The following is a 26767-nucleotide window of genomic DNA, read 5'->3' on the forward strand; positions in this document are numbered from 1 at the left end:
TGGAGAGATGGAGAGGCTGTCAGTTACCATGCAGCACAAGGCCTGCTCCTTTGGGTGAATGTTTGGGATCATAGAGGAAGAGCTGCTCGGCAGAGAGCATCAGAAGGCTTTGAGTAGGAGGGTTGAGCTGAGTCTTGAAGAATGGGCAGGAGTTGCCCAGGCAGAAGGAACTCTGGAGTAGGGTGAAGAAGGACACTCTAGGCAGAGGAAGTAGCTTATGCAAAGGCAGGAAGCATGGGAGGACGTGGCATGTCTGGGAAGCTGCAAATAGTTCTGTGTGGGTGTGTGCGGGGTTGTGGTGGGAGAGGAGTTTGGCAAGGTGGGCTGGGCCAGAACCTAGATTTGTCCCTCCCTCTGCCACTCAGATGCTCATGGGCACCTGCCCACCTGGGTTCTGGCCCCTGCTGGGGCCTTGGGGATGCAAAAAAGGAGTGTTAGGTGAATGTGTGGACAAATCTAGGCAGTATTGTGTGGACGACGTAAGGCAATGTTGCATGCTGGGCTCGGGAATTTCATCCTAGAGCTGAATTGGGAGCCATTGAAAAGTTCTAAGCAGGGTGGTCATGGGTGTTGTGGTGCTTTTTTGGGGATTGAGGAGGATGTTGAGCTGGGAGCTCCATGAGGGCTGCTGAAGTGATCCCAGAAAAGGTCCTGGGACCCAGTCCCAGGTGGGCCAGAAGTGATCAGGTGACCTTCCATCCATTTCTCCATCTAACCTATATTGAATATTTCTTTTGTGTATCCTAAGTTGCTGGGGTCTGGATCATGGTGATTGGTATTACAGCAGGCACTGTCCCTTGGTCTGTCAGCAGGAGGCCTTGCTGGTATATCCAGTCTCAACCCTTTGGTGTGAATGGAGCAGTTGCACCATCTGTAGACAAAAGGTGGTACTGCACTTGCCTGGGTTGGGTGGGAGGAGTGGCCAGCTGGCTAAGTGACTGCTTCCAGGTAGAGTTGATGGAGGCAAGAGTTTACAGCAAAATGTTGGGAGGCGGGGGGGTGCCACGGAGCTACCCTGAAAGACTCCCCAGGAGGGTGCTTGAACCTGAAGATGGGCAAGGAGGAGCTACATGTTAAGAAGTTTGGTGAATGGGCATTCTCCAGGCCAAGGGTCACTTGTTTTTCCTGTGTCATAGCTATTAATATAACCAACAACATTTACAGAGCACTTGTTAAGTTCTGTACCAGGATGAGCCCTCATATAAAGCATCTCATTTAATATGTCAATTCTGAAAGGAACTGGCACTCAAGAAACCAAGGGACTTATCCAGAGTCACACAAGTCAAGATTCACACCCACTCCTGCCTCCCTCTAGAAGTTGTGGTCCTGACCGCTGGACCATATTGCCTGCCAGTAAAGCCCTGAGCTAGGCTTGATGACGTAGCATTCAAGGGTGCAGCATGGGTGCCCTAGCTGCAGAGAGCTGTGAGACTGCATAGAAGTGAGAGTCTGGAGTTGGTGCATGAGTCCCAGGCAAAGTGAGACTATAAGGACAGAGCTAGGTTGATCAAAGAGAGGCAGAGCAGGGCTGAGAAAACCCTAGGACATTGTTGACAGGGCTTGGAAAGGGAGGGCAGAGGCAAGAACAGGTCAAAATGACTTCATGGTGCTGGGAAGGTAGGCTGGGAAGAGGAGCAGCTGAGGTAGAGGGAGTTTGAATTTATGGGTCATTCACTGGGCCCCAGGTAGTGGGAGAAAGGGACCCTCGGGTCAAGGGAAATCTAGGATTGACAGCACAAGGTCTGTAATGAGTGTCTTAGATTCCAGATCAGATACCCCTGGGGGCATCAGGGTCTGGTATAGACTCAGGTGGCAGGAAATGAGACAAATTGGGACCCCTTGACACCAGAAGGAAAGGTGAGTGCTGGGCCTTACAGGCCTGGGATCAGGCCTAGGAAGTGTGTAGACTCACATGGAGCCCCACCTGCCTTGGGTTTATGTGAGCCAGGAGAGGGAGGGCAGCTGGGGAGGGGAGCAGAGTACAGCGATGTGCAGGTACTGGGGGCCCAGGGAGATTTGGAGGGGAAGGAGCATTCTCCAGCTGAGCCAGGAAAGGACTTGGCAAGTGTGGTCTGGGATGGGGGCATGGGTTGGAAAGGAGGTCCGGAGGCTCTGGTGATGGTGGCTGGCCCTGCCTGAGGAACCCGGGAAGAGAATCTCACAGTTTCATCAGCAACCCAGAGTCCAGTGTGGTCCTGCTTCCTGATCAGTGCTTCCTGCAGCCTCTCCACAGCCAGCACAGGGTCTGGCATGCTTGTTGGAAGCATAAATGAAGGGATGGATGAGTCCTGCAGCAAGATGCTATAGGCTGGGGCCACGGATAGGTTCTAGCAGGAAAATACTTCTCTCCGTCCTGGTATCTGGGGCTGTGGCCTATTGGAACTGGTGGTTCTGCCAGGCCTGAGCTGTCACAGAACCCAAGTGGCAAGAGTTCCAAGAGCCTCCTTCCTTCGCCCAACACTAACACCCCTGCTCTCAACACTAACACTTCCTGCTCTTCCTCCCCAGGTACCCCCTGAGAAGTGCCGCTGTGCAGTAGGCAGCATTCTGAGTGAAGGTGAGGAGTCACCCTCCTCTGAGCTCATCCAGCTCTACCAGAAATTTGGCTTCAAGGTGTTCTCCTTCCCGGCACCCAGCCATGTGGTGACGGCCACCTTCCCCTATACCTCCACCCTGTCCATCTGGCTGGCTACCCGCCGTGTCCATCCTGCCCTGGATGCCTACATCAAGGTGAGAGACAGGCCTGGGGTATGCGTGTGCTGGGGGACAGCCAGTCCTTTGGGTGAAAGCCAGGGAGGACTGCCCAGGCTGGGAGGAAAAGCTGGTTTGGGGAGGGCAGCACCATGGGACCCCCATGGAGCAGGTGCCTGTGGAGCTAGGAATTTGGACAGAGGCTACTGGCATCTGTCCCAAATGCCCAAGACCTTGTGGGTGCCAGAGCATCTACTGGGAGCACAGGGAGCTTGTTCAGAAACTTAGCCTGGTCAGTTTGGCTCTGGCTTGGACCAGAGACATTTTTAGTTCTCAGGCCCCACTCCAGGCTCAGATGGATGGCCAGGTCTACCCTGACCCTTTCCTGATAGAGGCCCACAGAACAAGAGCCCTGAGGCTTCGGTGGCTGGCAGGCCCCAGATGTTACTGTGTTGCCCTTGGCCCGGCCCACGCATGGGCTTATGCACCTGCTGCCTGAGCGCAGGGCTGGGGCAGTGGTGAACCCTGTCTCCTTCAGTTCCTGACCTAGTCTTTAGGAATGCTGGCAGGCTGGCCTACCTGAAGGAAGGAAGAGAGCCAGATACTAGGAGAATCTGATGAGGGGTCTCTGTGTCCACAGAGATTTTTTGAAACTTTCACTGTTGCACATCCCTCCTCCTCTGAAACATTTTGTAAACTTGGGTATTAGGGAAATGGCCCAGTTGGGCTTGAAAGCAATTGCTTATTCATCCATTCAGCTTGAATTTACTGAATGTCTATGTGCCACGTACTGTGCTAGACACAATGTGAGATGCTGGACACAGTGGTAGATAGGTATTGACAGCAAGTGGTAGAGACAGGTAATAAATATCAGACAAGGGGTGTCCAGCTGGCTCAGTTGGTGGAACATGCGACTCTTGATCTCAGTTTGAGATGTCAGTTTGAGCCCCATGATGGGTGTAGAGATTACATAAAAATAAAATATTTTTTAAAAGATAAATGTCAAACAAAAATGGGATATGTGCTAGAAAAGAATGGTGAGAAAAATCAGGGGTCCAGCTTGGATAGAGTGGTTAGGGACAGCCTCTTGGAGGAGGTTACCTCCCGGGTAGAATCCTGAAAGAGCCCTTGGAGAAGAGGTTAAGAAGATTCCAGGCAGAGCAGAGTGGGAGCATGGGTTTGATCTAAAGGTGGTGAGAAATCACTGCAGTGTTGCATCCAGGTAAATAATACATCATCTCTAACCACGTGTATACAGAATAAGCTCTCTCATCCTGGGCAGTGGGTACTGGGTCCCAGATCATATTGGTCAGTGGAGGTACTTAAGAAGCTGTCAGGATTTCTAGTGTGAATGGTGGTGGCTTGGACTTGGGCAGTGGCTGTAGAGATACAGAAAAGGTGGAGATTTACAGTCTATTTTGGAGGTAGAACTGATGGACTTGTGCATGGATTGGATGTCGTGAAGAGGCTGGAGAAGGAGGAGTCACAGCAGGCTCCAGTCCCCTTCAGCCTGGGCAGGTGGACAGGTGTGTAGTGGTGCTTTTAACTGAGATGTGGAGAGCTGAGGGAGGACATGGTTTGGGGGGTGGGGGTGCAACCAGCTCTGTGGGCTGTATAGTGGGGGAGCTGCCTGGGAGACATCTTGGTAGAGGCGTGGAATCCCCAGTGCCATGTGCAGTTTGGACTTCAGAGAGGATTGGGGTGGTAGATATGTTTAGGGACCTGAGCCAGTGGATAGTATACACCCTGGGGACAGTTCCTGGCAGCAAGGGCTGTGCACGGAGCACAGCCAATGTGGCTAGGGTCAAGGAACAGGAGAAGAAAGTCAGCAGGAATTTGAATTTGGTGGATTTGAAGGAATTCGATGGCTTTGTTCTCTAGAGCAGCCTGGAGGAAGGGACAAAGCCTTGGTGATGGATAATGGGAGCTCAAACAGTCTTGGTTAGGGAGGTGTAGAGTCTGGTGTCAGGGCTGGGGAATGAATGAATGAATGGGTCACCAGCTGTGGCCTTGGTGGTCAGGACAGGAAGAGAAGAAACAGGAGGGCTGTTGCTGTGGCAGGGCAGGAGCGTGAGGAGGACAGAGGTGGATTTCCTTTGTGAGCTGGCAGTGGCAGCTGGTAGGGTGCTGGAGGGGTTGTGCTTGCCTGGTGGTAAGTTGGACTAGAGGCTGAGGGGCAAGGTGAGGCAAGAGGTGGGGTCGCTGGCTGGTGGTAAGGGCAGGAGGGCAGACATTGGTCCACTCAGCATGCTTCCTGAAGAAAGGCTGCTGTGTGGTGTCTCCATTCCTGTCAGTGCCATCCTCAACCTCAGGATTGGCAGAGCACCCCCGGGAAGAGACTTTGTGGGTTCCAGACCTCAGAACAGGACGTGTAGCATGTGGTGTGGTGGCGAGCAGCTCAGCCACCAAAGCCTTTTCCTGGCTTCAGGGGTTTATTTTTAGACACCTTTGTCCAAATTTCCCGGCCCCTGACAGCTTCACAAGTTGCCTGGTTTTGACGTCACCTCTTTGATGAAAGCCCTTCCTCCTCCTTCCTCCCGTGGGAGCCTGTTAGTTGTGCTCTGGGCTTCATTCTCATGGGGTGGGGGCTGGAGCAGGGGGCTACCATTCTCTTTCTTGCCTTGGATGAAGAAGCCAGGAGTATAGGAGAGAGCAAGGGGCTTCTCCAGGGATGTCTGTGAGGCACAGTGCTATGGGAGAAGAGAGATGCCAGGCTGCCCCCAGTGGAGGCATGGCCCAAGGTGCTCTGATGGTTTCTGGAGGCAGGGGTCACCTCTGCCCCTGTGTTTAGCCTGATCTTGTGTCTCGGGGAGCACATCACATGAAATGAGGAAGGGGCTCAGCCTGTAGTGGACAGGGGGGTGGCCATGTGCCTCTCAGCCTAGGAAACAGAAGATAATTATAAAGCTCCCTCCCACACCTGCCCTCTTCCCCCACTGCCCTGGGACCAGAGAAAGAAGGCTGCTAATGAGACTATGGGCTCTTCTGACTGTCCCAGCTCTGACAGATAGCTGCCTTTGTGTGTATGTGTGTGTACGTGTATGTGTGCCCTTCTTTTTCTCCGCCTCTCTGGCTTTCAAGATCTGAGGCTGGGTTTGCTGTGAAGGTGTTTCAAATGGAATGACAGCAGCCATCGGCTTTCTGTTTCAGGAGAGGTGAGGGAGGCCAGTAGTTGTGCTGCCAGAAGGATGGAAGGAAGGGCTTGGCAGGCTGGAGCAGGGGGCAGGGTGAATGGTCTCAGGGTTTTGGGTGAGGGAGGTGGAGAGCAGGTGCTGTCCTGGCAGTTGCAGATGTGCCTGAGGCTGGGGCAGGATTCACCTCATGGGACAGAAAGGCCCTGGGGGTCACTGTAAGGAACCCAAAGATGAAGCATTTGTCAGGTTTCTGTGAGGATTCTGGGAGGATGGATAGATCCCCAGCTTTGTGGTCTGTGTAGCAGCCCCTGGCTCTCCGGCCAGCCCTCCCCACCTTGGCAGCCTGGCAAGCTGAGCTGTAAGGGCTAGAACTCTGCCTTTTTTCACATAAACCACCGGGGGGCCCTAGGCAGAGCAATCTGGGACAGCATTTGTGCGAGGGATGCCTGGGTACCACGTGACTATTATTTTATGTGGAAGATGCCCCAGCTTTGTCAGGCTGCTCCACCAGAGTCCAAGGAGGTGGCCTCAGGACAGGAGGAGACCTGTCCCAGGAAGTGGGGTCTTTTGGCAGCTGCAGGAGGAAACTGAACTTCCCTGAAATTTCAGGGCCACCGAAGAGTTGGGGCCCAAGTGTCAGCCCAGAGCAATAGGCAAAGGCTCCCAGATTCACCACAGGGTAGAACCAGTCTTAATGAGTGTTCAGGGAACACTTGGGGCACATGGAGCAGACCAGGACCGAGTGAGAGGCCTGGGGATCCCATGTGTGAGACTGTGTGTGAGAGGCCCCTGAGCTCAGTACATGGCTCACAGCTATCTGAAGCAGTTGTTGGGGAGGTCACTGAGAGTGTGAGACTGCCCAGCCCAGTCCCCCTGTGCCTGACTACGTCTCAACAGCATCCCTGATCTTCATAATCCCCCTTCCCCAAGGTTTCTGCTTTCTAGGAGTTTTCAGGGGAGGGTCCTTGTGATGTTTGGACATCTCCTGAGTTTAGGGAGACAAAGGGCATTGTCCATGTGGGAGCTGGTTGGCTGGGTAATACAGGTAGGCCTTGGAGGTCAGGTATTGGCTGTTTCTCCATAGAATTGTGGGCAAGCTGGGGCAGATGGGGGCGGGGTGGATATAGTGAGCTGGTTGTTTGGGGGAGTCTTGGTGGTAAAGTTTTGGGACAGCTGGGTTGATGGGATTGTCTTACTAGGGGTTTAAAGTAGCAGGAACCCCAGACCATAGCTCTCAGACCTCTTTGGGACAGGAGTTTAGGGCTATGCTTAGGTGCCCCTGTGTCTTGGCAGCCAGGGGTAGGGGACTACACTTGGTCCTTTACTTGCTTCAACTGGAGTGGCTCTTCCTCTGGGTTTTAATGAACCAGATGATCTCGTGAGCTTTTGTTTGGAGAAGGACATCTAAGGCTTAAGTGGTTTGAAAACCTCTGTCCTTAGAGAGGGACATAGCTGGGCAGATGCCCCCTCTACCCCTGGCCAACTGCATGTCTGTTGCAGATCCCGAGGACACTGTGGCAGCTGCAGTGTGAGTGGAGCTGGGAGGCGCCCGGGCTCATCCCAAGTGCAAGCCAAGGGCAGTGCCCCCAGAAGAAGCAGTTGTTTCTGGGGAGCATGACTGACTGGGAGTTGGAGCTAAGGGGAGTCCTGCAGTTCTCCCTGGGGTGGTGGTGACTGAACTCTTGAGTGGTAGATGATCAGATGGTGTCACAGAGCAGCCAGCTGGGGACTAAGGAACAGGGGCCTCAGCAAGGTGCCTGCAAGAGTGAGTTGGTCTGTTGAGCTGTGGGAGTCTGTTGCTTCTTCCTAGTAGCATGGTTAGCCTGGGGTCCTCTCCAGTGGCTCAGAATCTTCTGTATGTGTTTCCACTTATCCTACCTGGGTAAATTTGAGGGAGTCAGTGCTGGGGGCGGGCAGGATTTGAGTCCACTCTGGGGCTAGAACACTAGTGGGGAGTAACATGGCCCAGGCAGTGGGAATCTAGGTGAGGACACCCCAGTGGGATGTGAAATTTAGGGTGATCGCTCTCTGTGCCCATCACCTTTGCTGAGCAAATGTGGGAGGGTTCCTAGCTTTATCTTTTTTTCAGAATTTATTTACTTTGAAAGAGAGAGAGCTGGGGAGGGGCAGAGAGAGGGAGAGAGAGAGAAAATCCCAAGCAGGCTCCACACTGCCAGTGTGGAGCCCGATATGGGGCTCAAACCCACAAACTGTGAGATCACGACCTGAGCCAAAATTGAGAATCAGACACTTAACCAACTGAGCCACCCAGGTGGCCCTGAACTTTATTTTTAATAAGGGAGGCCCTCTTGGCACCTCAGCTCAGTTGCTTACCTCAGCAGTTATTTACTGAGCCCTCTTTTATGCTGCATTGTTCAGGGGATGGGGGAACCAGCTAGGAGGCAATCGTAGGGTCACAATCAAAGCCGACATTCCCTGGAAAAGGGAGGTTACCCAAGGTTAGTGGCTAAGTCCAGACTGGATGCCCTGGGCCAAGTATCATTTTGATGGTTATGTGCCTTTTGCCACTTTGCCTCATCCATGAATGGGGCTGGGCCCAAGAGGTTCAGGACTTGTCATGAACTTGGGATACACTTGGGATGGTCCCCAGAGTGAGCATGGGTTGGCAGCAGTGTGAGCCAACATCTAATTGACCCTCTTTCTGTAGTAGGTGGGCAGTCAGAGCTGAAGCTACTGGTCTGGAAGTCAGCTTGGGGAGCCAGAAGCAAAGGCAGGAAGAGCCTGGCTGCCCATTTGCCCAGCAGGTTCCCATTAAGGAAGACCTTCGCAGTTGCTCTGGGCACAGGAAGCAGCTGCTGCAGGTGCCTTATTGGGCCTCATATCCTCACCCCCAGTGAGGTGGAGACAGCTCCATTCCCAGGCTTCCCTTACTGAGGCTCACTTGCCGGTGCTGCCACCTGCACTCTCAGCAGTGCCAGGACCTGGGGCTGAGTGACAGGCCCCAAGAATTCTTTCCTTGCCCATTTCCCTCAGTCACAGGGTTTAGGCATGCCCAGGGAGAGTGGGGTGGGAAGGGGAGGGATGGATTCACCAGGAAAGACAAAGCAACCTTTGGAAGGTGGTGGCATTTAGGCTTAGCTTTGAAAGAAAGGTAGCATTTCCCGAGGTGAAAAAGGAGGTCAGGCAGAGTCACTGATTTGGGCATGGCTTATAAGTACATTGTGGCTAGAGTGCAGGGGAGGAGCAAAAGTTCGGGCCCAAGAGATGAAGCTGGGTCCTAAATGCTCCAGGCAGCCACTGATAGTGTCTGAGCAGATGAGTGACAGCATCCAAGCTGGGCTTTGTAACAGGATTTCAGCACAGAGATGGGGAGGGAGAGCTGGAGGCCACATAGCTGAGCTCTGAATGACACTCTACTCCCAGATGCCCTCAAACCAAGAGAAGCCTCCTACCTTATCAGGGCATGGCTTCCCTGACTCCCTTTAGTGAACTCCCCCTGGAGGCTGGTACCCACAGGAGGCCAGGTCTCTCCCCTCTGCTGGCCTAGGCCCTAGAACCTGTTCCTCAGTCTCTCTGGCTTCACCTCTTTCCCCTCCCCTACCCCAGGGCTGAAAGCACAAAGCCAGCCTTTGCTGGGGCGGGCGTGGGAGCCACTACTCTCGAAATACCAGCTCAGATGTGGTAGCTTGGCAGTCCTCAGGACCCTGGGGGCTGAGGCTTGTCTGGATGGTGCTGTGGGGTTGGGCTGTCACCAATCCAGAGGGAGTCTTCTTCCCTAGGCAGGTGGGATTTACCAAGGAAGAATTCTGTTGCTCTTCTCCACAAAGCTTGGGATTCCAGGAATGAGGGAAAGGGGAGAGATTTTGAGGAGGGGGCTTGTCATCCAGAGCAGAAAAACTCTGCCCTTTAGCAGAGCCCTCAGATAAGGAAGTTTAGCTGTCTGATTATACAGATAGGAAAACCTAAGTCTCCAGAGAAAGGGCTTTCCTAGGGGGTGGGTGGAGGGCAGAAGTCAGAGGTACCAGTTAGAGATGAGAAATTCAGGACCGCCTCCTCACCTACCTCTCCTCCTTCCCCCTCTCCTCTTCATCCTTAACTTGCCCACTTGTCCTTCCCCTCTGGCACTTCCTGATGTCTCTGGCTCCCAGGTGCTTGGCTTCATGGTTCCATCTGCACCGAGCAGCCTTCCTGCTGCTGGATAATCAATCAGTAACATATTTGTCAGCTTGTGAACCTTACAGGGCTCAAGGTCCTTGACTGCACAGATGCTTCAGAGAATGGCTGGGTCTTGGAGAGGGGTGGGATGTGGAGCCTGCCATGGTAACAGCAGCGTCTGGGAGGCCATGTCTCCCCTCCCATATTTGGAAGGGAGAGTGGGGGGGATCCCAGGGCTGAGCTTCCAAGTCTCCCATAGGGTCCTCACCCTCAGGCTCCCTGCCCCCTGGTCCTACTCCACAAGGGCCTAAGAAGGCCAGATTGGGATTGAGCTGGGGTTGGAAATTGGCTTTCTGGGCCCTGGGAAAGGGAAAGGCTGGGCTTGGCTGCAGGGTCAGAGGCTTCCTGGTTCAGATGGGAACTAGGGTGCTTAAGGGCCTGGGTCTCCTGTGCCTACTTAGAGGGAATCACCCTCCCCTGCTCCTTAGTGCCCCAGTCTGCCCTGGTCTGATGGCTGCCGAGGCCCCCTCTTGAGCTGCCCAGGAAGCCTGAGTATGCAGGAATATGAGCAGAGGTGTAAATTGCATGGCAAGCTGTTGGCTCTGAGGTGAAAATGAAAAGTCTTGAGGCAGTGGCGCCAGCAGGCACAGCAGGCTGGGGTGCCAGGCACAGCGCCCTCCTTCCCCACCCTACTCTCCCTCACACCATCCCCTTTTTGCAGTCTTTCCCAGCTTCCTGCCCAAGCCTGGCTCCTCTGCCAGCCCCTCCCTTGCCATCTGGGGGGCTTTCAGGTAGACATGACCCCACAAAGCCTTCATTTGTTGCTTCCATTATGTTTTCTAAGTAGCTGACTGGTGTACAGAAAACTGGGCTTGGCTGTTTTGTTAATTTTGTGATCTTAACATTTGTGGTAGTTTCTCCAGTCGACTCCTTTTGAGTTTTTCAAGTATATAATTGTCCTATCTTTCAGTGATGGTGTTTTTATTCACCTTTTCCAGTTTCTCACTTCTTTTAGGATCATCTGTTCCAGTCTCTTTATTTTACAGTTGGGAATATTGAGACCCATAGAGAAGCCATCTATTCATCAATAGCTAGGCTCTGGGTTCTTGCCTGGAGCTCTCTCTGCCACTTCTGCCCCTTCGCTCCCCTCCCTGGCAGCTCCATCTCACTCTTTGTCTCCTTTGCCCATCATTTTCATAGCTTCGAGCCCTCCTGCTACAAGTGGCGGGGGGAGGTTCTCACCCACCCTTCTGCAGGCTCTCCCTGGTGGCACTGCAGGGACCCCAGAGCTATCTCGTGCTATCCCCTCCCACTCCACAGACAGGTTTAAGTTCTGGGCCAGAGGCTGTTGGGAGGCCCAGTGGGGATGAGAGACAGCCAGGGAGAGGGAAGTTGATGGAAGTTCCTGGGCAGAATAATAACAATGTGCCACATTCTAGCTGTAGCAGCGCCTGCTGTGCCTCCCCCATCACTTTGCACGTGTGATGCAGACCAGTTGCCTAAGGGGCCTCCAGGGTCTGAGCCCCCATTTGTAGGGAGTGCTGTGTGCAGGCGGGTGCACATTGGTGCCTGTGTAATTAAAAATGAGCATGCCTCACTTCACCCAGTGAGGAGATGCCACCACCTCGGGTGGGATGCAACAGCTGTTTGCTGGCATTGTAGCTGCCCAGCTGTCCAGCCTGGAATGGAGAGATGGGTAGGACTGGGCAGCTCAGGGTGAACAGGGAGGCTCAGAGCCCCTCACCCCAGTGAGGCAAAGGGCTGTGATTGGGTAGAGACAACAGAGCAGAACTCATCTTTTTCTGGGTCTCAAATGCAGGTGGGAGATGTGTGACCCAATCCTTGGCCTGTACCCTTTGCCTCATCCTTTTGGGGATTTGAGTCCACCTAGCTCTGAGCAGACCCAGCATCCAGGCAGGTTGGGAGTATGATCCAACCTCAGTCTCCACCTGGACCTGACCTTTTCTGCCCCACATCCCCTTCCCACATCTAGCCAAAGCCAAGGGCATGGGTTGGTTGGTGCCCAAATGAGAGTAGTTCAGGTCTTCTCTCTTACTCTCATCCTCCCCTCTCCTGATGCAGTATGAACTACCAAGGGAAGCACTGCGGGTGGCATGGGGAAACCTTGGCCCACCATGACCATCTAAGCCTCTGTAGGAGCCCTAAGCTGCATGGGCCAAAATCCTTGCCTTCCACCCACCCAGTAATGAGCTCAGCCTGAGGTGAGAAGGGAATATATGGTGTGTTACCAAGGTAGCTGAGGCAGTGGCACCCTGGCAGCCTGTGTACACCGTTTCTTCCCTTGTCTATCAGCACCCCTAGGGGGATGAGCCCATGTCAGTGCAGCAGTGGTATTGGAGGAAGTGCCGTTGACAGGTCTCCTGGAAATCCCTGCATTATGGGTGGTGTTCCAAGTCCCCCTCTTGTTTCTTCTGTGAAAAGCCCAGGTGGGAGGTAAGCCTTGGAGATGTGTCTGAGGAACTAGAACTCCTGAATCCAGTTTCTAGCAGTTCCTGGTGGCCCCTTGGCATAGTGACTTTTTTCCTATTAGGTGGGAAGGATTGTGGATGACTGCATCTCTCCCTCCAAGGAGAGAGACCTTGTGGTCTCCTTGATTCTGTGTGGGAGTGAGTTGCTTTGGGTTGTGGCTTCATCAAATAGCCGGTGGCTTCAGTGGCCAGAGTAGATTCCCCTGTCCTGCTAATGCTTCCTGGAGCCTCTGGCTATCTGGGCTGTGGGAGGGGGTGTGCCCAGGGCTGGAAGGACACCAGGCCCATCCAGGCCCCTTTGCCCAGCAGTACCAGTCAGTGTGGCATTGACTTGGTGTCCTTGTCCCTTGGCAGTCTGTTCTCCAAGGGCTCCCTGGGGCTAGCTGAGGGAGAGGCAGCTGGTCTTGCCTTTCTCCAATGATTTTCCAATATTTATCAGCTCATCGACATGCATCCCAGGTCACAGCTCCTTCTGTGTAGCAAGGACCTGAGAGCTGGCCCATGGTTTACCCTCTCTTCCCTCAGAGGCTCTACCTGGCTGCAGGGGGCGGGGGGGGCAGGGCAAGGCTTGTCCTCTGCCTAATCCGTTAGGGACAGGGCTTATGGTTAGTCCTGTCCCTCATCCCCCAGCCCTGGTTGGGCTCATTATTGCTCTGGGGGCAGAACATGGAGGGGGGCTTGAGGAGAGGCTACAGGGACAACTATAAACCCCTCCTTTGCCTATGGGCCTGAGTTGGAAGTTTGCACCTTTGCTTTCCTCCTGCTTCTCTCCTTTGCCCCGAGTCTGAATTTTGACAGGACCTGGCATGTGTTAAAATGATTTGAGGCTGAGCCGTCAGTGAGATTTTTAATTAGCTCCCTGTCTCCTTCCACCAGGGAGGGCCAGGGGCCCCCAGGTGGTGGGGGGAGGGCCAGGCTGGGCTTGGGTGGGAGGCTGCCCCTCCAGGGGCCTGGGGGCAGGCATGGGCAGCTGGCACTCCTTGTGTGGGATGCTATAAGGAGGGAGAGCTGGACAGGGAAGGAAGGGCTGTGTAGCCAGGCCAGTTCTCTCTTTCTCTCCTCTGTCTCCCCTGTTCCTCTGTTCTCCCCGATGGCTTTGAGATGAAGGCGATGGCAAGGATGGAGGATGCAGTTTCCATGGCAACGAGGCTGTCCACAGCCAGGCAACTTCAGAGCCGGGCTCTCCGGAGGAGGCAGATGCGCAGAGCAGCCACAGAGCTGCCTCTCGCCTGCCAATGAGGGGGCTGGCAAAGCAGGTGGTAAGGGTGGCTGCCTGGTACTGCCCACCCTGATGCCCAGCCTAGAGGGGAGACTGAAAAAAGGACTACTCTCTCTTATCATCCCTGTTACTTCCAGAAGGGAAGCCAGGCAGGTGGTTTGAGTGTTGACAAGAGTTGGCGTAGGGTTCCATTGTCCCTGGAATTTCTTGGTGGGCACAGACTCTTGTTCCTGGGAGCATCTCCCAAAGCTAAAATTGTACATCCCTTGAGATATGGACTACCAGGTGGCTGATGACCACTCAGCAGATTTCCTCTGCACCTTTTGAATACCCAGAGCATGGGCATGTTGGTGAAAGCTATGCCCTGACTGGTTTCGGGGACCTTTTTCTTCCCTCTAGCTGCCAAGGAAGGACTTGGACTTTCTTCAGGGAGACCCCCCGACCCTGGGCTTGTGACATGGCATAGTTCACTGAGGGGGGCTCAGGTTTGGCAGATGCTCCCAGTGCTGGCATTAGAGTAACCCCCAGAGCCTGGTAGCTCCTACTTCCTGATGTCGTGTTCTTGTTCATCCTCCTGAGGACCAGGGCTGAGTGAGTGTGTGGGTAGCTGGAAAAGCAGAGGCAGCCATCGGTGTATGTGGAGATGGGAGGAGCTGGGCGTGTGGACTCATGAGGTAGCATGAAGAGCACCCCAGATTGGCAAAAAATACTGGACTCAAACTATTGAAAATAATGACTTTCCTTCACTGACCCTGCAGTGTTTGAGCGCATGGAGACTTAGGGTGCAGGGCCTTGCCCGCATTACCCATGGAGTCAGGTGAGGTGAGCTGCAGGTGGACCTTGGCCAGGCCATCTACTTACCCTGCGGGGTCCCAGACATACCCTGTCCCTTCTGGCTGCTTGACTCCCTGGCTGATAAACCTTCCAGGCTCACGTTTCCTCTTCTCTTTCCCTGGGGGGTTCATTTTTACCCTTCTTCACTGCTTTAATTGGAAGGGGTTCCTCAACCCTAATGTTGGCCAGGGAGGTGGACAAGTAGAGTCCTAGAGTGGCTTCTCCCTACCAGGCAATAAGTCTTTCATTACTGCTAAGTGGAAGGCTCATTTCAGAGCTCATGATGAGAGCCGGGCATGTGCTATAAATAGTCGTGTTGTGAAGGCTGGCGGGTAAGCAGTGATAGGGCAGGGGCCTCACAGTCATCTTAGTGGGTAATTGCACTCCATGGCAGGAAAGGGGGGCAGGCTGGGGAGCAAAATGGGCTTGACCCCTGTTGTGAGTATTTCTGACTGCCTCAGTACAACTCTGGCATGTGTCTTTGCCCCCTTCCACACACACTGGGGGTGGGGAGATCTTTGGGTTTTGTGTCCAGGCAGAGGGGAGTAGAGTGCCTGTCTCAGAACTTGGGGCCCTATAAACTGGTACTTCGGCTCCCTGGGGAATTGGGGTGATGTTCAGTGCTAGTTCTACTTGTCCTGCCTGCCCCTCCAGCTTAGGGTCTGCCTCTTTCCCCTTGGCTGAAACTCTGGGAAGGTGCTAGAAGGGGTGGGAACCAACCATATCTGGTAGCCTTGAAGGTTGGCATAGACCTGACCTGGTAGGGGAATGGGAGTGCAAGAGGGGTTTAGTTGGCCGGGAGCCCCTGTCCAGGGTTTGTCAGTAACATGTCTGCAAGGGCAGGAGCTGGAAGCCTAAAGGTCAGGGGCAGTGACCTTTCCTTTCTGATATCTCTGGGTCAGTCAACATTGTCCAGGGTGGAGAGGACGTCAGGGCCTGAGGATCCTGGGATGGGAAACCTAGCAGGTCACAACTTGGCTTGGCTTGGGTGGCTGGGGCCATAGTTCATGGTGTCCCTGTCCCTGGGGTAGTCTGGGGCGCTAAGCTTCATGGCTCCTTGAGACCATTGCTTTCTGGAACAGTCTTTTGGTTTCAGGCATACAGATAGGACCAGTGGTTCCAGGCCCCTGGATTCTTTTAGCACCCGCCCCAGGGTGTTGTCCAAAGGACTCCTGTTTGTTAGACCACTGCCTCCTGGAGTATGGGGCCCTGCTCTTAGGGTGCTCTGTGTGTGCCTCCCTCAGCAGAGGTTTGGCACTTGGGGGAGATTGAGTTAGGAGACAGAGCCAGCCCCCTGGGAGGGAATGCACAATCGACAGTTCCTAGGGCCTCTCAGGAACAAGTGGGTCAGAAGCCCCATAGGTCTCATTCCACCTTTTGCCACTTTCCAACAAGGGGCGGAAGCTGTGTGCCCACCCTCGGCTAGAGATCTACCAGCAAGACCAGATCTATTTCATGTGCCCGCTGGCACGGCAGGGAGACTTCTACGTGCCTGAGGTGAAGGAGACAGAGCGGAAAAGCCGAGGGCCCACAGAGGCCACTGACGCCCAGATGGATGGCACAGGTATAGATGGTGGGGCCCTCTGTGGAGCCTCTCCCTGGACATGTGGGGCATGGTTTAGGAGACTCCTCCATGGCTGGGTTGGCACTGTGGGTGTCCAGGCTAAGCTTGACAGAGGTGGAGGAAGGAGACGTGCCTACCCCGGACCCACATGCAGAATTGCCTGTTTCCAGATACATGGATCCATGTAGATGTGGATTTACACATGTTACCCCTGGCAACACAGATACAAAGACCCTGCCTGGATTCCCTTCAGATGCAACAGGGAGTACCCTTGGAAACTGAGCTCACAGACAGCTGGATGCTCATGGGAGGTGGATGCAGCTGTTTGGGAAAAGCATCACTTGGGTGGGGCTCATCAGGGAGTAAGCCTGGCACTGGATCTGGAAGGTACAGAGGGGAACAGGTTGTTCTCCTGTCCCCCGGTATGGAACCCAGCCAGAAGAAGGATGCTTTCTCCCTTCTGAAGAGCAGCCAGAGAGCATGCAGAGGGCAGCCAGAAGATCAGTGCCTGCCCCTTCCACCAGAGCCAGCCTTCATATCCCAAGTCCAGGCCAGCTGGTGGTTTGCCTGCTCTCAGCCCCCCTCCCTTCCATCACCTCTCCGACCCTGGGCTGTTCCCAGGAGCAAGGGGGCCTGCTGGTAATATCCTAAGGAATCCAGCCCTTGTCCATGCTCATGGAGCCTTGTGTAATCGATTCTGGAGGCCCAAGACCTGTGGGAGTGGTACAGGGCTGGAGAAGAGCAGCTGTCCCTCTCTCTTTAGATTTCGTCTGCCCAGCCAGTCTTCCATAGCCAAGGTCACCCTAGAGTGGTGTACGTTGTAGCAGGGGGTGGGGGTACTGAGAGTCAGTCTCCACTCCCTAGAGGCCGTGTCCAACACAGTTAACTTCATCTGCCACTTAATTATCTCCATGGGGCACTGCTCCACCCGCCTGGTGGAGCCCAGCAGACATTCTTCAGTGCCCCTACTGTGGGCACAAGACATGGCACAAGGTCACCAGGCCCAGGCAGTCCCCAGGAAAGGAAGGGGGAGTGCCTTGACCTTCCTTCAACCTCCCTGTGCTGCTTACACCCCACCCCGGCCCCCCGTCCTTGGCCCACCCACCCAGCTTCTCTCCCAAACACTGCCTGCCAGGGGTGTTGAAGGACTGCTTGGCACCTGCTGCAGCTGGCTGCAGCCGTGGCTCCCATGCCCCCAGAGCCTTGGCCTGTCCTCCCCACTAGCCTGCCGGCCCACTCCCTGGTGGGGGCACCAAGGGGTCTGCCCACCTCTGACAGAGTCTGCCCTGACACCCAGGGCGGACTCTGAGTATGTGTCTGCCAGGTGCATGTCATTTGCATGGCAGTGTGTGCTGGGTACTTGGCTGCCCCGGGCTTGGCCTGCCCCTGCCTGCCTCCCTACTGGGGCCTCCACTTGGGCTAGGAGGTGAAAGGGGATGATTAGCTGCCTTATGCCTGTTATTACATTGATGTATTATTTAGCTCCAGAGAAGCAATGAATATTTGATCTCCCTGCACTGGCTGTGGGCATTGGAGGAAGGAGGGACTGGGGTGAAGGTGGTAGCTTCATTCCCTGCCCCAGCAGCCCTAGAGACTTAGGTGCTATTCTTCCTTGCCAGGCCTCCTGTGCCCTGGGACACAGGCCCAAGACTCTGGAACTTCCTCTGGTGCAGACCTTGGTAGGCTTAGAGGGATGCCACTTCCCTGCCTTGGACTCATTTGCCAGAAATGTCCCCAGGGGCTGTCCTTATCCCAGCATACTGGGCCCCAGCCTGAAGGGGCCTCCCTGGGCTCCTTCCTCTGATCACCCCTAGCCTAGGAGCTGGGAGAGGGAGGAGAAGGCAGCTGGCAGCTAAGCAGGCAGGTTCCCATATCCAGATCCCAAGAGAGCCATTGGGTAAGTGGGCTGGTGGAACATGACAGTTTAATGGGGCCTGGGGGCCCCATTTCATTTGCTCTTTTCAGGCCTACAGCCCCTGGTGCACTGATTATCATTTAAGGAGTGACTAAGAGGCTGGAGTCCTGCCCCAGAGTCAGAAGGAACCACCCATAACTCAGGATGTAACCCAAGGTCACTCATGGATGCCTCTATTCTGGGCGTCATGATTGGGGCCCAGCCAGAAGAGGGCCCTGGACCAGAAGCCTGGCACTTCCAGGGTCCACTTCACCTCTGCCAGTTGGCCCAAAGGACATCTTCTCAGGGCCAAGGGGACTGGAGAGCGGACTCCAAGTCTCCCCATCCTTACGCTAGTCCCCATCTGAGGCACAGTGTAAGTTCCAGGCCAAGTCCAAATGCCAAGCATTCCCCAGCTGCTCCTGGCTCGGGGCTGCATCACCATGGAGACAGGATCTGGGGAAGTTGGCCCACCCTTCACCTCTGTGATGTTTGACAGCTGCCCCTCTCCCTCTCACATAGGAAGGGAGACATATCAGCCTTCTCTCAATCTGGATTCTTACACAGCAGGCCTGAGCTCTTTGTCCCTCCTTGCCCCCTGCCAACTGTTGTCAGTTTCTCTGATCTGGGGAGATGAATTGAAGGGTTACTCCTGAAGAGGGCAGATGAAGTGTCTGCTTGCCTGGAGGATGTGTTAGGGGTGGGAGGAACAGACTGGGAGGGACCTGGACCATCACCCCTGTCTCAGGGCTCTCCAGCTGCCCTCAGAGTGCTCTCCTGGTCCCCTTCTGCTGCCTTGCGGCTCAGGAATCACCAGTCGTTGGAGATATTTAAGGGCTCCTCTGGGATGACCCATGCATATGGGAAGAAAGCCTTTAAAATGCTTTATCCCAGTACCCTCCTTCCTTGCAGCTGGTTTCCTAGGACTTCTCCATCCCACTCCTGCCCTAGCTGCCTCCTCAAATCAGGGCTCTGTGGGCCAGAGGCTGAGGCCAGCTGCCTTCCTGGATACGGCTGCTCCTTGGGGAGCCCTGCATGGGGGAGGGGACAAGAGAGTAGGCCTCCTGGTCCATTCTCCTGTCCTCATGCCTTGTAGGCACTGTCTGTAGCTGGCCTTGAACAAACCTTTCTCTAAGCCTGAAATGGGGGGTGGAGGAGGGGACAGTACTTGAGTCTTTTTGTTCTACCCTTAGCTCCTCACCTCAGGGCTGAGTGGTCCTTAATGGACTGTTGGGGGGTGGGGGTGGGGCAGCAGGCTTTGTGGGCGAGCAGGGAGCTGTGAGGCTATTTCAGGGGAGGGAGAGGAGTGCACAGCTGACTGCCCTCCCTCACCCTCTCTTCCTTTGCCCTGTCAGTGCAGCCCTGCTCAGGGCAGAGGCCAGAGGCCAGCTGCAAGAGTCTCCTGAGCCAGGGCCCGCTTTATTATTCATGAGCACACTATGTATGCTGGATTGCTGAACAAGTGATAAGGCCTCTGTCCTCTCCCTGGAGGAGGGGAGGGCATGGGGGTCCTAGCTAATGTGTACTCCCTCTTCCTGGTCCAGGAGCTGATACGATGAGTGACACGAGTTCTGTAAGCCTGGAGGTTGGTCCTGGCAGCCGGGAGACTTCAGCTGCCACACTGTCCCCTGGGGTGAACAGCCGTGGCTGGGACGATGGTGACACCCGCAGTGAGCACAGCTATAGCGAGTCGGGCGCCAGTGGCTCATCTTTTGAGGAGCTGGACCTGGAAGGCGAGGGACCCCTGGGAGAGCCAAGGCTGAGCCCTGAGGCTGAACTCCTAGGGGCTGCCAAGTGGCCCCGGGAACCTAGTACCCCCGAGAAGGGTGAGGAGTAACCCTAGGCTCATACTCTCCTGGGGTGCAATCGCTGAGGAACTGAGCAGACTCTCCAGCCCTCTTCCTCCTTCACCTCTCAGGCCCAGGGTGGGGCCTGGGGCCTCAGGGGGACCTGATTTCCACTGCCCTGGGCTCTAGCTAAGCCTTCTTACCACACTTTTGGCTCCCAGGGCCAAAGGAGCCAGGGACTGTAATCTGCACCCAGACCCTGGGACTACTGCCCCTCTGACATCTTTTTTCAGATTCACGTTGGAGCTTCCAGAACCAGAATAAAGCGTATAATTTTCTTGTTTCACCTGGATTTGGGCTGTGCATTTGTGTATTTGTTTCACCCTGAGGAGCCCTGTGCAGATAGGTTGGGGGTGGGCAGAAGTACCCCTAGCCTGGGGAGAGGAGGGAATATGTCAAGGTACCCTGGGGTGAGAGGAGGAAGCGGGGTATTGAAGGCCCTCCACTCCCTGCTCTTTGGCTCCAGTTGACAGCTGCTTCTCCGTTGCAGCAGCCCCAAAGGCTCCCCAGGCTGCTGGGAAACAGGCAGAGCAAGTCAAGGGGAGTAAGGGCCAAGCATGGGGTGCCCTTTGGGGCCCAGGAGTGGGGAGCTCACAGCCTGCCTTTGCTTCCAAGGGATGCCTTTGTATCTGTAGCTCAAGTGTGCCCATGCTCATGCTGGTATCTAGTTAGCAGGTGAAGACATCCCTGCTGTGCCTGCCAGTGTCTGTGTACCTTTGTGTGTAACTGCACACACATGCACACATGCCTTTGGCTCTGTGTGTGTAACTAAGGTGGGTCTGTTCATGGTGGTCTCAGGTGAAGCTGTGCCCAAGTAGGCATTAGGATGTGATTGTGGCTGGGTGTGGCTGTATTTGTGTGGATGGCTATGTGGTTATGTGCACGTGGTACTGTGCTTTATGTGTCTTAACTATATGTGATGGTACTGACAGAGGTGTGAGACTGGCTGTCTAGGAGCATCACTGTGGGGGCTTTGTCCATATACATCTATCTGTGTGTAGCTGTGTGTCTGTATACAGCTGTATTGTGTGTTCACATGTAAAGCTATGTGCTTTTCTGTGTGTCACATGTAAAGCTATAGGTCAGTGCATCTGTGTCTGTGAGTTTAGTTATATATGTGTAGATATGTCCATGTGTATGGTTATATGTATATGATGGGGTGTCTATATATACAGCTGTTTGTCTGCATGTAAAGTTATGTATTATGGCTGTGTGTACATCTGTGCGTATAGTTGCATGTACTTCTCTGTGTGTGGCCATGTCCATATATACAACTCTGTAAGGCTGGGTGTCTTTGTGTGCACGGCTGGGAGTGGTGGCTGCATAGCTGGGTACATACATGTGAACATACATGCATGTCCATGTGCTGCAGTGGGACTGTGTAGGCCACTTCTGTGGGCCGCATAATGGGCCTCTGGGACTGGTGCTGTGTTTAAAGCCCTGTGTCTTTTGTGAGGCTGTCTTAGTGAGGGGGGCAGGGATTGCTGTGTGGTCCTCTTACCTCAGCACCCTGCTGCTATCAACCCCTCTGGTCCAAGGGCCCAGCTCATCACTCACTTACCCCAGGCAGCAGTTGCTCTGAACCAGCCAGAGAGGATGAGAGCAGCCAGGGCTGGAAGACAACATATCTGTCTCCCCAGCCTTGTCTGACAGCTCTGAACCCTCATTCTGCTGTCACCTCACCTACCTCCCATTAGCAATGGAGTTTGTGTTTGATGTGTGTGTTTCACAGCCGTGCTCTTTCCAACCCAGTGGGGGTACTGGGTTTCTGCATCCTGGGATAAAGTCTATCCTTTCTTGGTGACACCCCTCCCCCCTAACTGCCAAACACACATGTAGGTGCATGTGCCAGAGGGACCTGGGCTTGGCATGGGCTCATTAGCATGTGTCTGAGCTAGCTTTGCCTCTGCTGACACCTGTGGAAGAAAGGGCAGTGCCAGGGGAGCAGATATAGGGATGCTGTGTGCCTTAGCACCTAGTGTGTGCATGCTTCATGCAGGCTCCAGGGCTAAACCTGGGTGTGGGCCTCCTCCCCCGAACCCTTCAGCACAATCAGGGGCTGCAGTTTATCCACCACCTTCTACCCATGGGGGCGTCCTTCTCCATTCTGCTGCAGGAGAGAAGAAGAGTCAAGAGCATCTTCTCAGAGCTGTCCTCCCTCTGCTCGGGCTCCAGCTCCTGTTCCCTCCTACGCAGCAGCCAGTTTCAGGAGCCTCCTCCCCACCCCTCCTCCCTACCCCTCCTCCCCTCCCAGATCCCCTGCCAGCCCCAGCATGTCCCTTAGAGTTGACCCTAGTCATTGGCTCTGTAGCACCCCCCACACACCCCAGGTTGATGTATCTTTGCCATAAATATTTGTATATGAGGGTGGGGATTAGTGGAGGTTGGTGGGGGAGGAGGTCAGGGCGGGGTGTGTATAGGGGGCGGATAGCAGCTTTAAAGGTCATCTGCAGGAAGAGGAGGCCCCATTCTCCTCTGACCGCCCCCCCATCTCTTCCTCTAGTGACTCAGGCCCCAGCTCTCACGTGGGGCCAAAGACATATGCCCCTACCCCAGGCCTGGCATGTGGACTGAACTGCAGTCTGTGGATGGAGAGAATGGATGTGAGGACAGGGAAAGACTCGTCGCAGCAGGCTAAGCTCTCTACCTATCTCCCACATGCCCCCTTACCTATCTCCCAATGGCACCTTTGGACCCTACGGCTAGCCCCTCCGCTCTCAAAGATGGAACGCCATAACATTGTGCGCACCTCCTGGGGCTCAGTGACCTTACCAGCCCCGTGTCCCTTGTCCCGTGCCCGCTGCTCTGTGGGATGCAGTCTGACCGCGGGGTAGAGGGGGCAGATAGGCAGGCACCTGCTCCTGCGCATAGCAGGAGCGCCCGAGGATTCAGCACCACGCGGTGGACAGCTCCGGGACGAAAGCCCCGCGAAGAACAGAAGCCGGAGGCGCAGGGCAAGGAGCGGTGCAGGAGTCTGGAGGGAGGCGGAGGCCGGGTTGGGAGCGGGAGATCCGGAGTGGGGAGGAACGGAGGAGGGGCTGGGGGCGGGCCGGGGCCAGGGGCGGGGCGGGCCGCGATTGAAAGCGGCCGGGCGAGCGAGCGGACGGAGAGCGCAGAGCTGCCGAGAGAGCGAGCTAGTGAGCGAGAGCTGGAACCCTGCGCCCCCGGCTCCTCTCCGTTTCTCTCCGCGCCGGAGTCGGGCGCGCCAGGTAGGGTAAGCCCGTGGTGCCGCGGCCGCCGCCGACCTTATAGAGCCTGACCCCATGTCCCAGCGTCCCGCGGGCCCTCGAGTTCTGGGGCGCTCGGGCCGGGGCGTCCAGCCAGAGCTCGCCAGGAGCTCTGGGAAGCGGGAAGACAACCCCAGGCGTCCCGCCTTTCTTCCCCAGAGAACGCACGCCCTGCATCACGCTCCTTCGTTCCTCCTCTCCTTACATCCTTTGGTCTGTCTTTCTGTCTGTGCCTCTATCTTTGTGTCAGCCTGCGGGTCTCAATCACTCCTTGCCCAGGCCCCCTGGCTGCCCGCCTCTGGGATTCTATCTCCCTTCAGGGTATTGTCCCTGTCTGAATTTGGGTCCTGGCCGCCCCTGTGGGAGGCTTGTGGTTTTGACCCGTTTGGACCTCAGCCCCCATCTGGGTCCTTTCCTCATCTGTGTTGGTCTTCATGCTTGCCTCTCTCTCCTGGTTGCCTGGTTGAACTGCTGCTTTCCCGGTACCCACAGGATCCCAGTCTCCTTGCCCTGGCACCAGTGGGAGGTTAACCCTGGGGAGCTGAGGGGCAAAGTGAAGAACCCCAGTCTCTGTGCCAGGACATGGGGTCCTTGAACTAGTGGCTAACCTTATTCAGCCTCAGTTTCCTTCTCCTAGCCTTCCCAAGCCTGCGTGATTGTGAGAGCCTGTGTGGGGTGGGCATCTGGGAGGGTAGCTGGGGCACAAATGATGAAGTGCAGAGTGGAAGAGGGAAGGAGGGGTCCCTGAGGGCCAGGGCCAGGGTGGACAGGATAGGGAAAGGATGAGGATAAGGAGATTAGAGATGGTTCTGAGATGGTTCTGATGCTTGGTTCTGAGCTGAAGAAAACACAGGGGCATAAAGTCTCAAACGGCATTCTATGCAGAGCTGAGGTGCCCAAAAGTCTCACCTTGAGCAATTTTGAGATTTTGACTAGATGAACTGACCCTGTCCCTGGACACACACATATGCTCACATTGACTTTTCCTGTTGACTTAAGACCTGTGGCCACTTCAGTTTCCCTCCCTGGGGCCAACCTCTCCACCTTGCTGTCAAACTTCCAGGGTCTAGAGTCTCTATTACATCCTCAGTCAGGGGCTCTGGGGATGGCTTTTTAAGAACTAGAGGCTAGGACCCTTGGGTGCTCACCCTGGGTTCCAGGCTCTCTAGGAGTTGGAGACTACCCTTCGGAGATTTTTCCTTCCCTCTTCTGTGGTGGTTTCTCAGGCACAATGGCTCATTTCTGGGAATGCAAGATTCAAGATAGAGATTGGACCCCTAAGTTTATACTCTAACCTGGCTCCTGATGCAAAGGTGTTGACTCTGGGGTCCTGGGAGATTTGTGCAAGGTCTTGGACACTCTTTGATTCACAGCAGGATTGGTGTTAGCTGAGTTCTCCTAACTTATGTCTGGGCCTCTACTCTCTGCCTCCCTCCCTCTCTGCTGAGTATGGAATGGGCACAGAGGCCATCTAAAGACCCAGATGAAGGCAAGGCTGAGAAACAGGTCAATGGGTGTCTCAGGAGCTTCTCAGCTTAGTCAGTGATACCACCTCTCCCTGGCTCCCTAGGAAAGTCCCTAGGTGAGGGAATTGGGGACGGCAGAGTCAGAAGGGGTAGCCACTCTCGGGTTCCACCTCTCCCTGTTTGTCTGTCTGTCTCTTTCTCTGCAGGAGCTGGGCCCCTTCTTATCTCTCTTCCTGCCTGTCCTTTCCTGGTCCCTGTTTTCTCCTTTCTTTGCCTTTGCTGCTTCTACCCTCATCCTCTGGAGGCCCAGGTCTGCTGGACCCATCCATCCCCTTTGGGACAATGGGATCACTGCTTGGGCTCCTGGCACTGCTTCTGCTATGGGGCACTGTGGCTGAGGGCCCCACCAAGAAGGTGCTGACCCTGGAGGGGGACCTGGTCCTGGGTGGGCTGTTCCCGGTACACCAGAAGGGCGGCCCGGCAGAGGAGTGTGGGCCTGTCAATGAGCATCGTGGCATCCAGCGCCTGGAGGCCATGCTTTTTGCACTGGACCGCATCAACCGTGACCCACGCCTGCTGCCGGGTGTGCGCCTGGGCGCGCACATACTCGACAGCTGCTCCAAGGACACACATGCCCTGGAGCAGGCACTCGACTTCGTGCGTGCCTCACTTAGCCGTGGTGCTGATGGCTCACGCCACATCTGCCCCGACGGCTCTTATGCCACCCACGGTGATGCTCCCACTGCCATCACTGGTGTCATTGGCGGCTCCTACAGCGACGTCTCCATTCAGGTATGTGGGGCTGCCCAAATGGGGACTGGGGAGGGAGGCCAGAGGCAGGGGCCCAGAATTCCCTTTGAGCAGGGGCTCTAGGCTGCCATGTATTAGAAGGGGGGCGAGGAGCTTCCTTTAAGTAGCTTTTTACAGAATACCAAGAAAGTGCCCCTGTCACATGATGCAGGCTGACTTTTAGAAATTGTATAAGGAAAACATCCCACTTGCATCACATACACACACACAGCTGATGTTAAAGAGTCCTAAGAAGCTTAATAGCCAGGCCTCTTGGATCAGAACCCCAGGTGTGAATCCTGGCTCCCAGACATACTATGTGACACTGGGTGCTATTTCTCTCTTCTGTGCCTCAGTTTCCTCCTTACAGAACAGGACTCATAACACTTGCCACTCTTAAGGTTGCGGTGGAAATTTAATGAGGTAATACATGCAAAGCTTGTGTCAGAGGCATAATCAATATTAACTGCTATTGTTATTAACCCATTTTACAGATGAGGAAACTGAGGCTTGAAGAGTGGCAGGCACTGGCAAAGTGGAGACATTCACCTAGAGCTCACAGCCAAGGGCCTCCAGCTCTGTCAGATCACCTCTCCATGGACTAGAAAGGGGTGAAAGATAGAAGCCAGGAGCATCCCAGAGAAGAGAAACAGGGATGGGGCCCCCGGAGGAAGAGAAGCAGAATGGGTGAAGTGGGGGGAGGGTCCCTTAGGGTCTTTGGGGGGACAGGATTTGCAGGGGTGGGAAGGTAAGGGAATGAGACCCTCCCTCCTGCTTTCTCACAGACTGGCCCAGCTGATATCCGTGGGCATGCGTGGCTGCTTTAGCCCATGTGGGACCCTCCCCCTCCCTGACTGGGTCCCACCTCTTGCCTGGACACTTACCTGCCTGGTGCCCAGAATAGGTTGCCGGAAGATGAGGCCAGAACTGGGATCAGGATTAGGATTTGCACAGAGGGCCTTGGCTGGGGCTTCAGCTTCCTTTACAAGGCCAGCTAAGGGCACTGCAGTCAGAGGCAGGGCCAGGACCCCTGACCTGGCACACTTAATCAGGAGAAATGAAGCAGGAGTCTGAACTGTGGAGGCAGCTTCTGACCTGGGATGGGGGAGGCCTCCTCATCCTCTTACTGCAGGAAGTGAGTTACCTGTTCTGCTAGTCCCAGCTGCTGGAGGTGGCCAGTAGCAACTTGGACAGGTATGGCTGTGCTGGCACCCACATCTGCCACATCCCACCTGCTGATGCTTTCAGGGGCCTCCAGGGTGCTTTCCCAGCATCCACCCTCTCCACAGTTCTTAGGGCTCCATGCATTCATCTCTAGTCCAGTTACTTTCCTCCCACCCCAAGCTGCCTGCCTCCTGTACCAGGGCCCACACTTCAACATTGGTCTGCTTTTTCCTTGTCTGAGTCAAAACAAGGCCCAGCCCTTCATCTTAGGCTGAACCTGCCTGTTAATAATTCCTCCTCATTTCAGCCCCATCTCTCCTGCCCAAACCCCTA

At 55.0% G+C, this 26767-nt stretch overlaps 2 protein-coding genes across 7 annotated transcripts in view; both read left to right on the plus strand.

Moving 5' to 3' along the window:
* The window catches only part of TEX264 (testis expressed 264, ER-phagy receptor), a 30837-nt gene extending 10757 nt beyond the window's left edge, over positions 1 to 20080 (plus strand). For all 3 annotated transcript variants that reach the window (XM_049640574.1, XM_049640576.1, XM_049640577.1), the window contains 3 exons: positions 2509 to 2730; positions 15879 to 16047; positions 19486 to 20080. In XM_049640574.1, the coding sequence (XP_049496531.1) occupies positions 2509 to 2730; positions 15879 to 16047; positions 19486 to 19778 (684 nt within the window). In that variant the 3' untranslated portion in view covers positions 19779 to 20080. The remainder of the gene's footprint in view (positions 1 to 2508; positions 2731 to 15878; positions 16048 to 19485) is intronic.
* A 92-nt stretch (positions 20081 to 20172) lies between these two features.
* Positions 20173 to 26767, plus strand: part of GRM2 (glutamate metabotropic receptor 2) — a 69212-nt gene continuing 62617 nt past the window's right edge. For all 4 annotated transcript variants that reach the window (XM_049640571.1, XM_049640572.1, XM_049640570.1 and 1 more), the window contains exon 1: positions 20173 to 25273. In XM_049640571.1, the coding sequence (XP_049496528.1) occupies positions 24824 to 25273 (450 nt within the window). In that variant the 5' untranslated portion in view covers positions 20173 to 24823. The remainder of the gene's footprint in view (positions 25274 to 26767) is intronic.

The sequence above is a fragment of the Panthera uncia genome, chromosome A2 (genome assembly GCF_023721935.1).
Source record: "Panthera uncia isolate 11264 chromosome A2, Puncia_PCG_1.0, whole genome shotgun sequence".
In the NCBI taxonomy this organism is placed as follows: domain Eukaryota; kingdom Metazoa; phylum Chordata; class Mammalia; order Carnivora; family Felidae; genus Panthera; species Panthera uncia.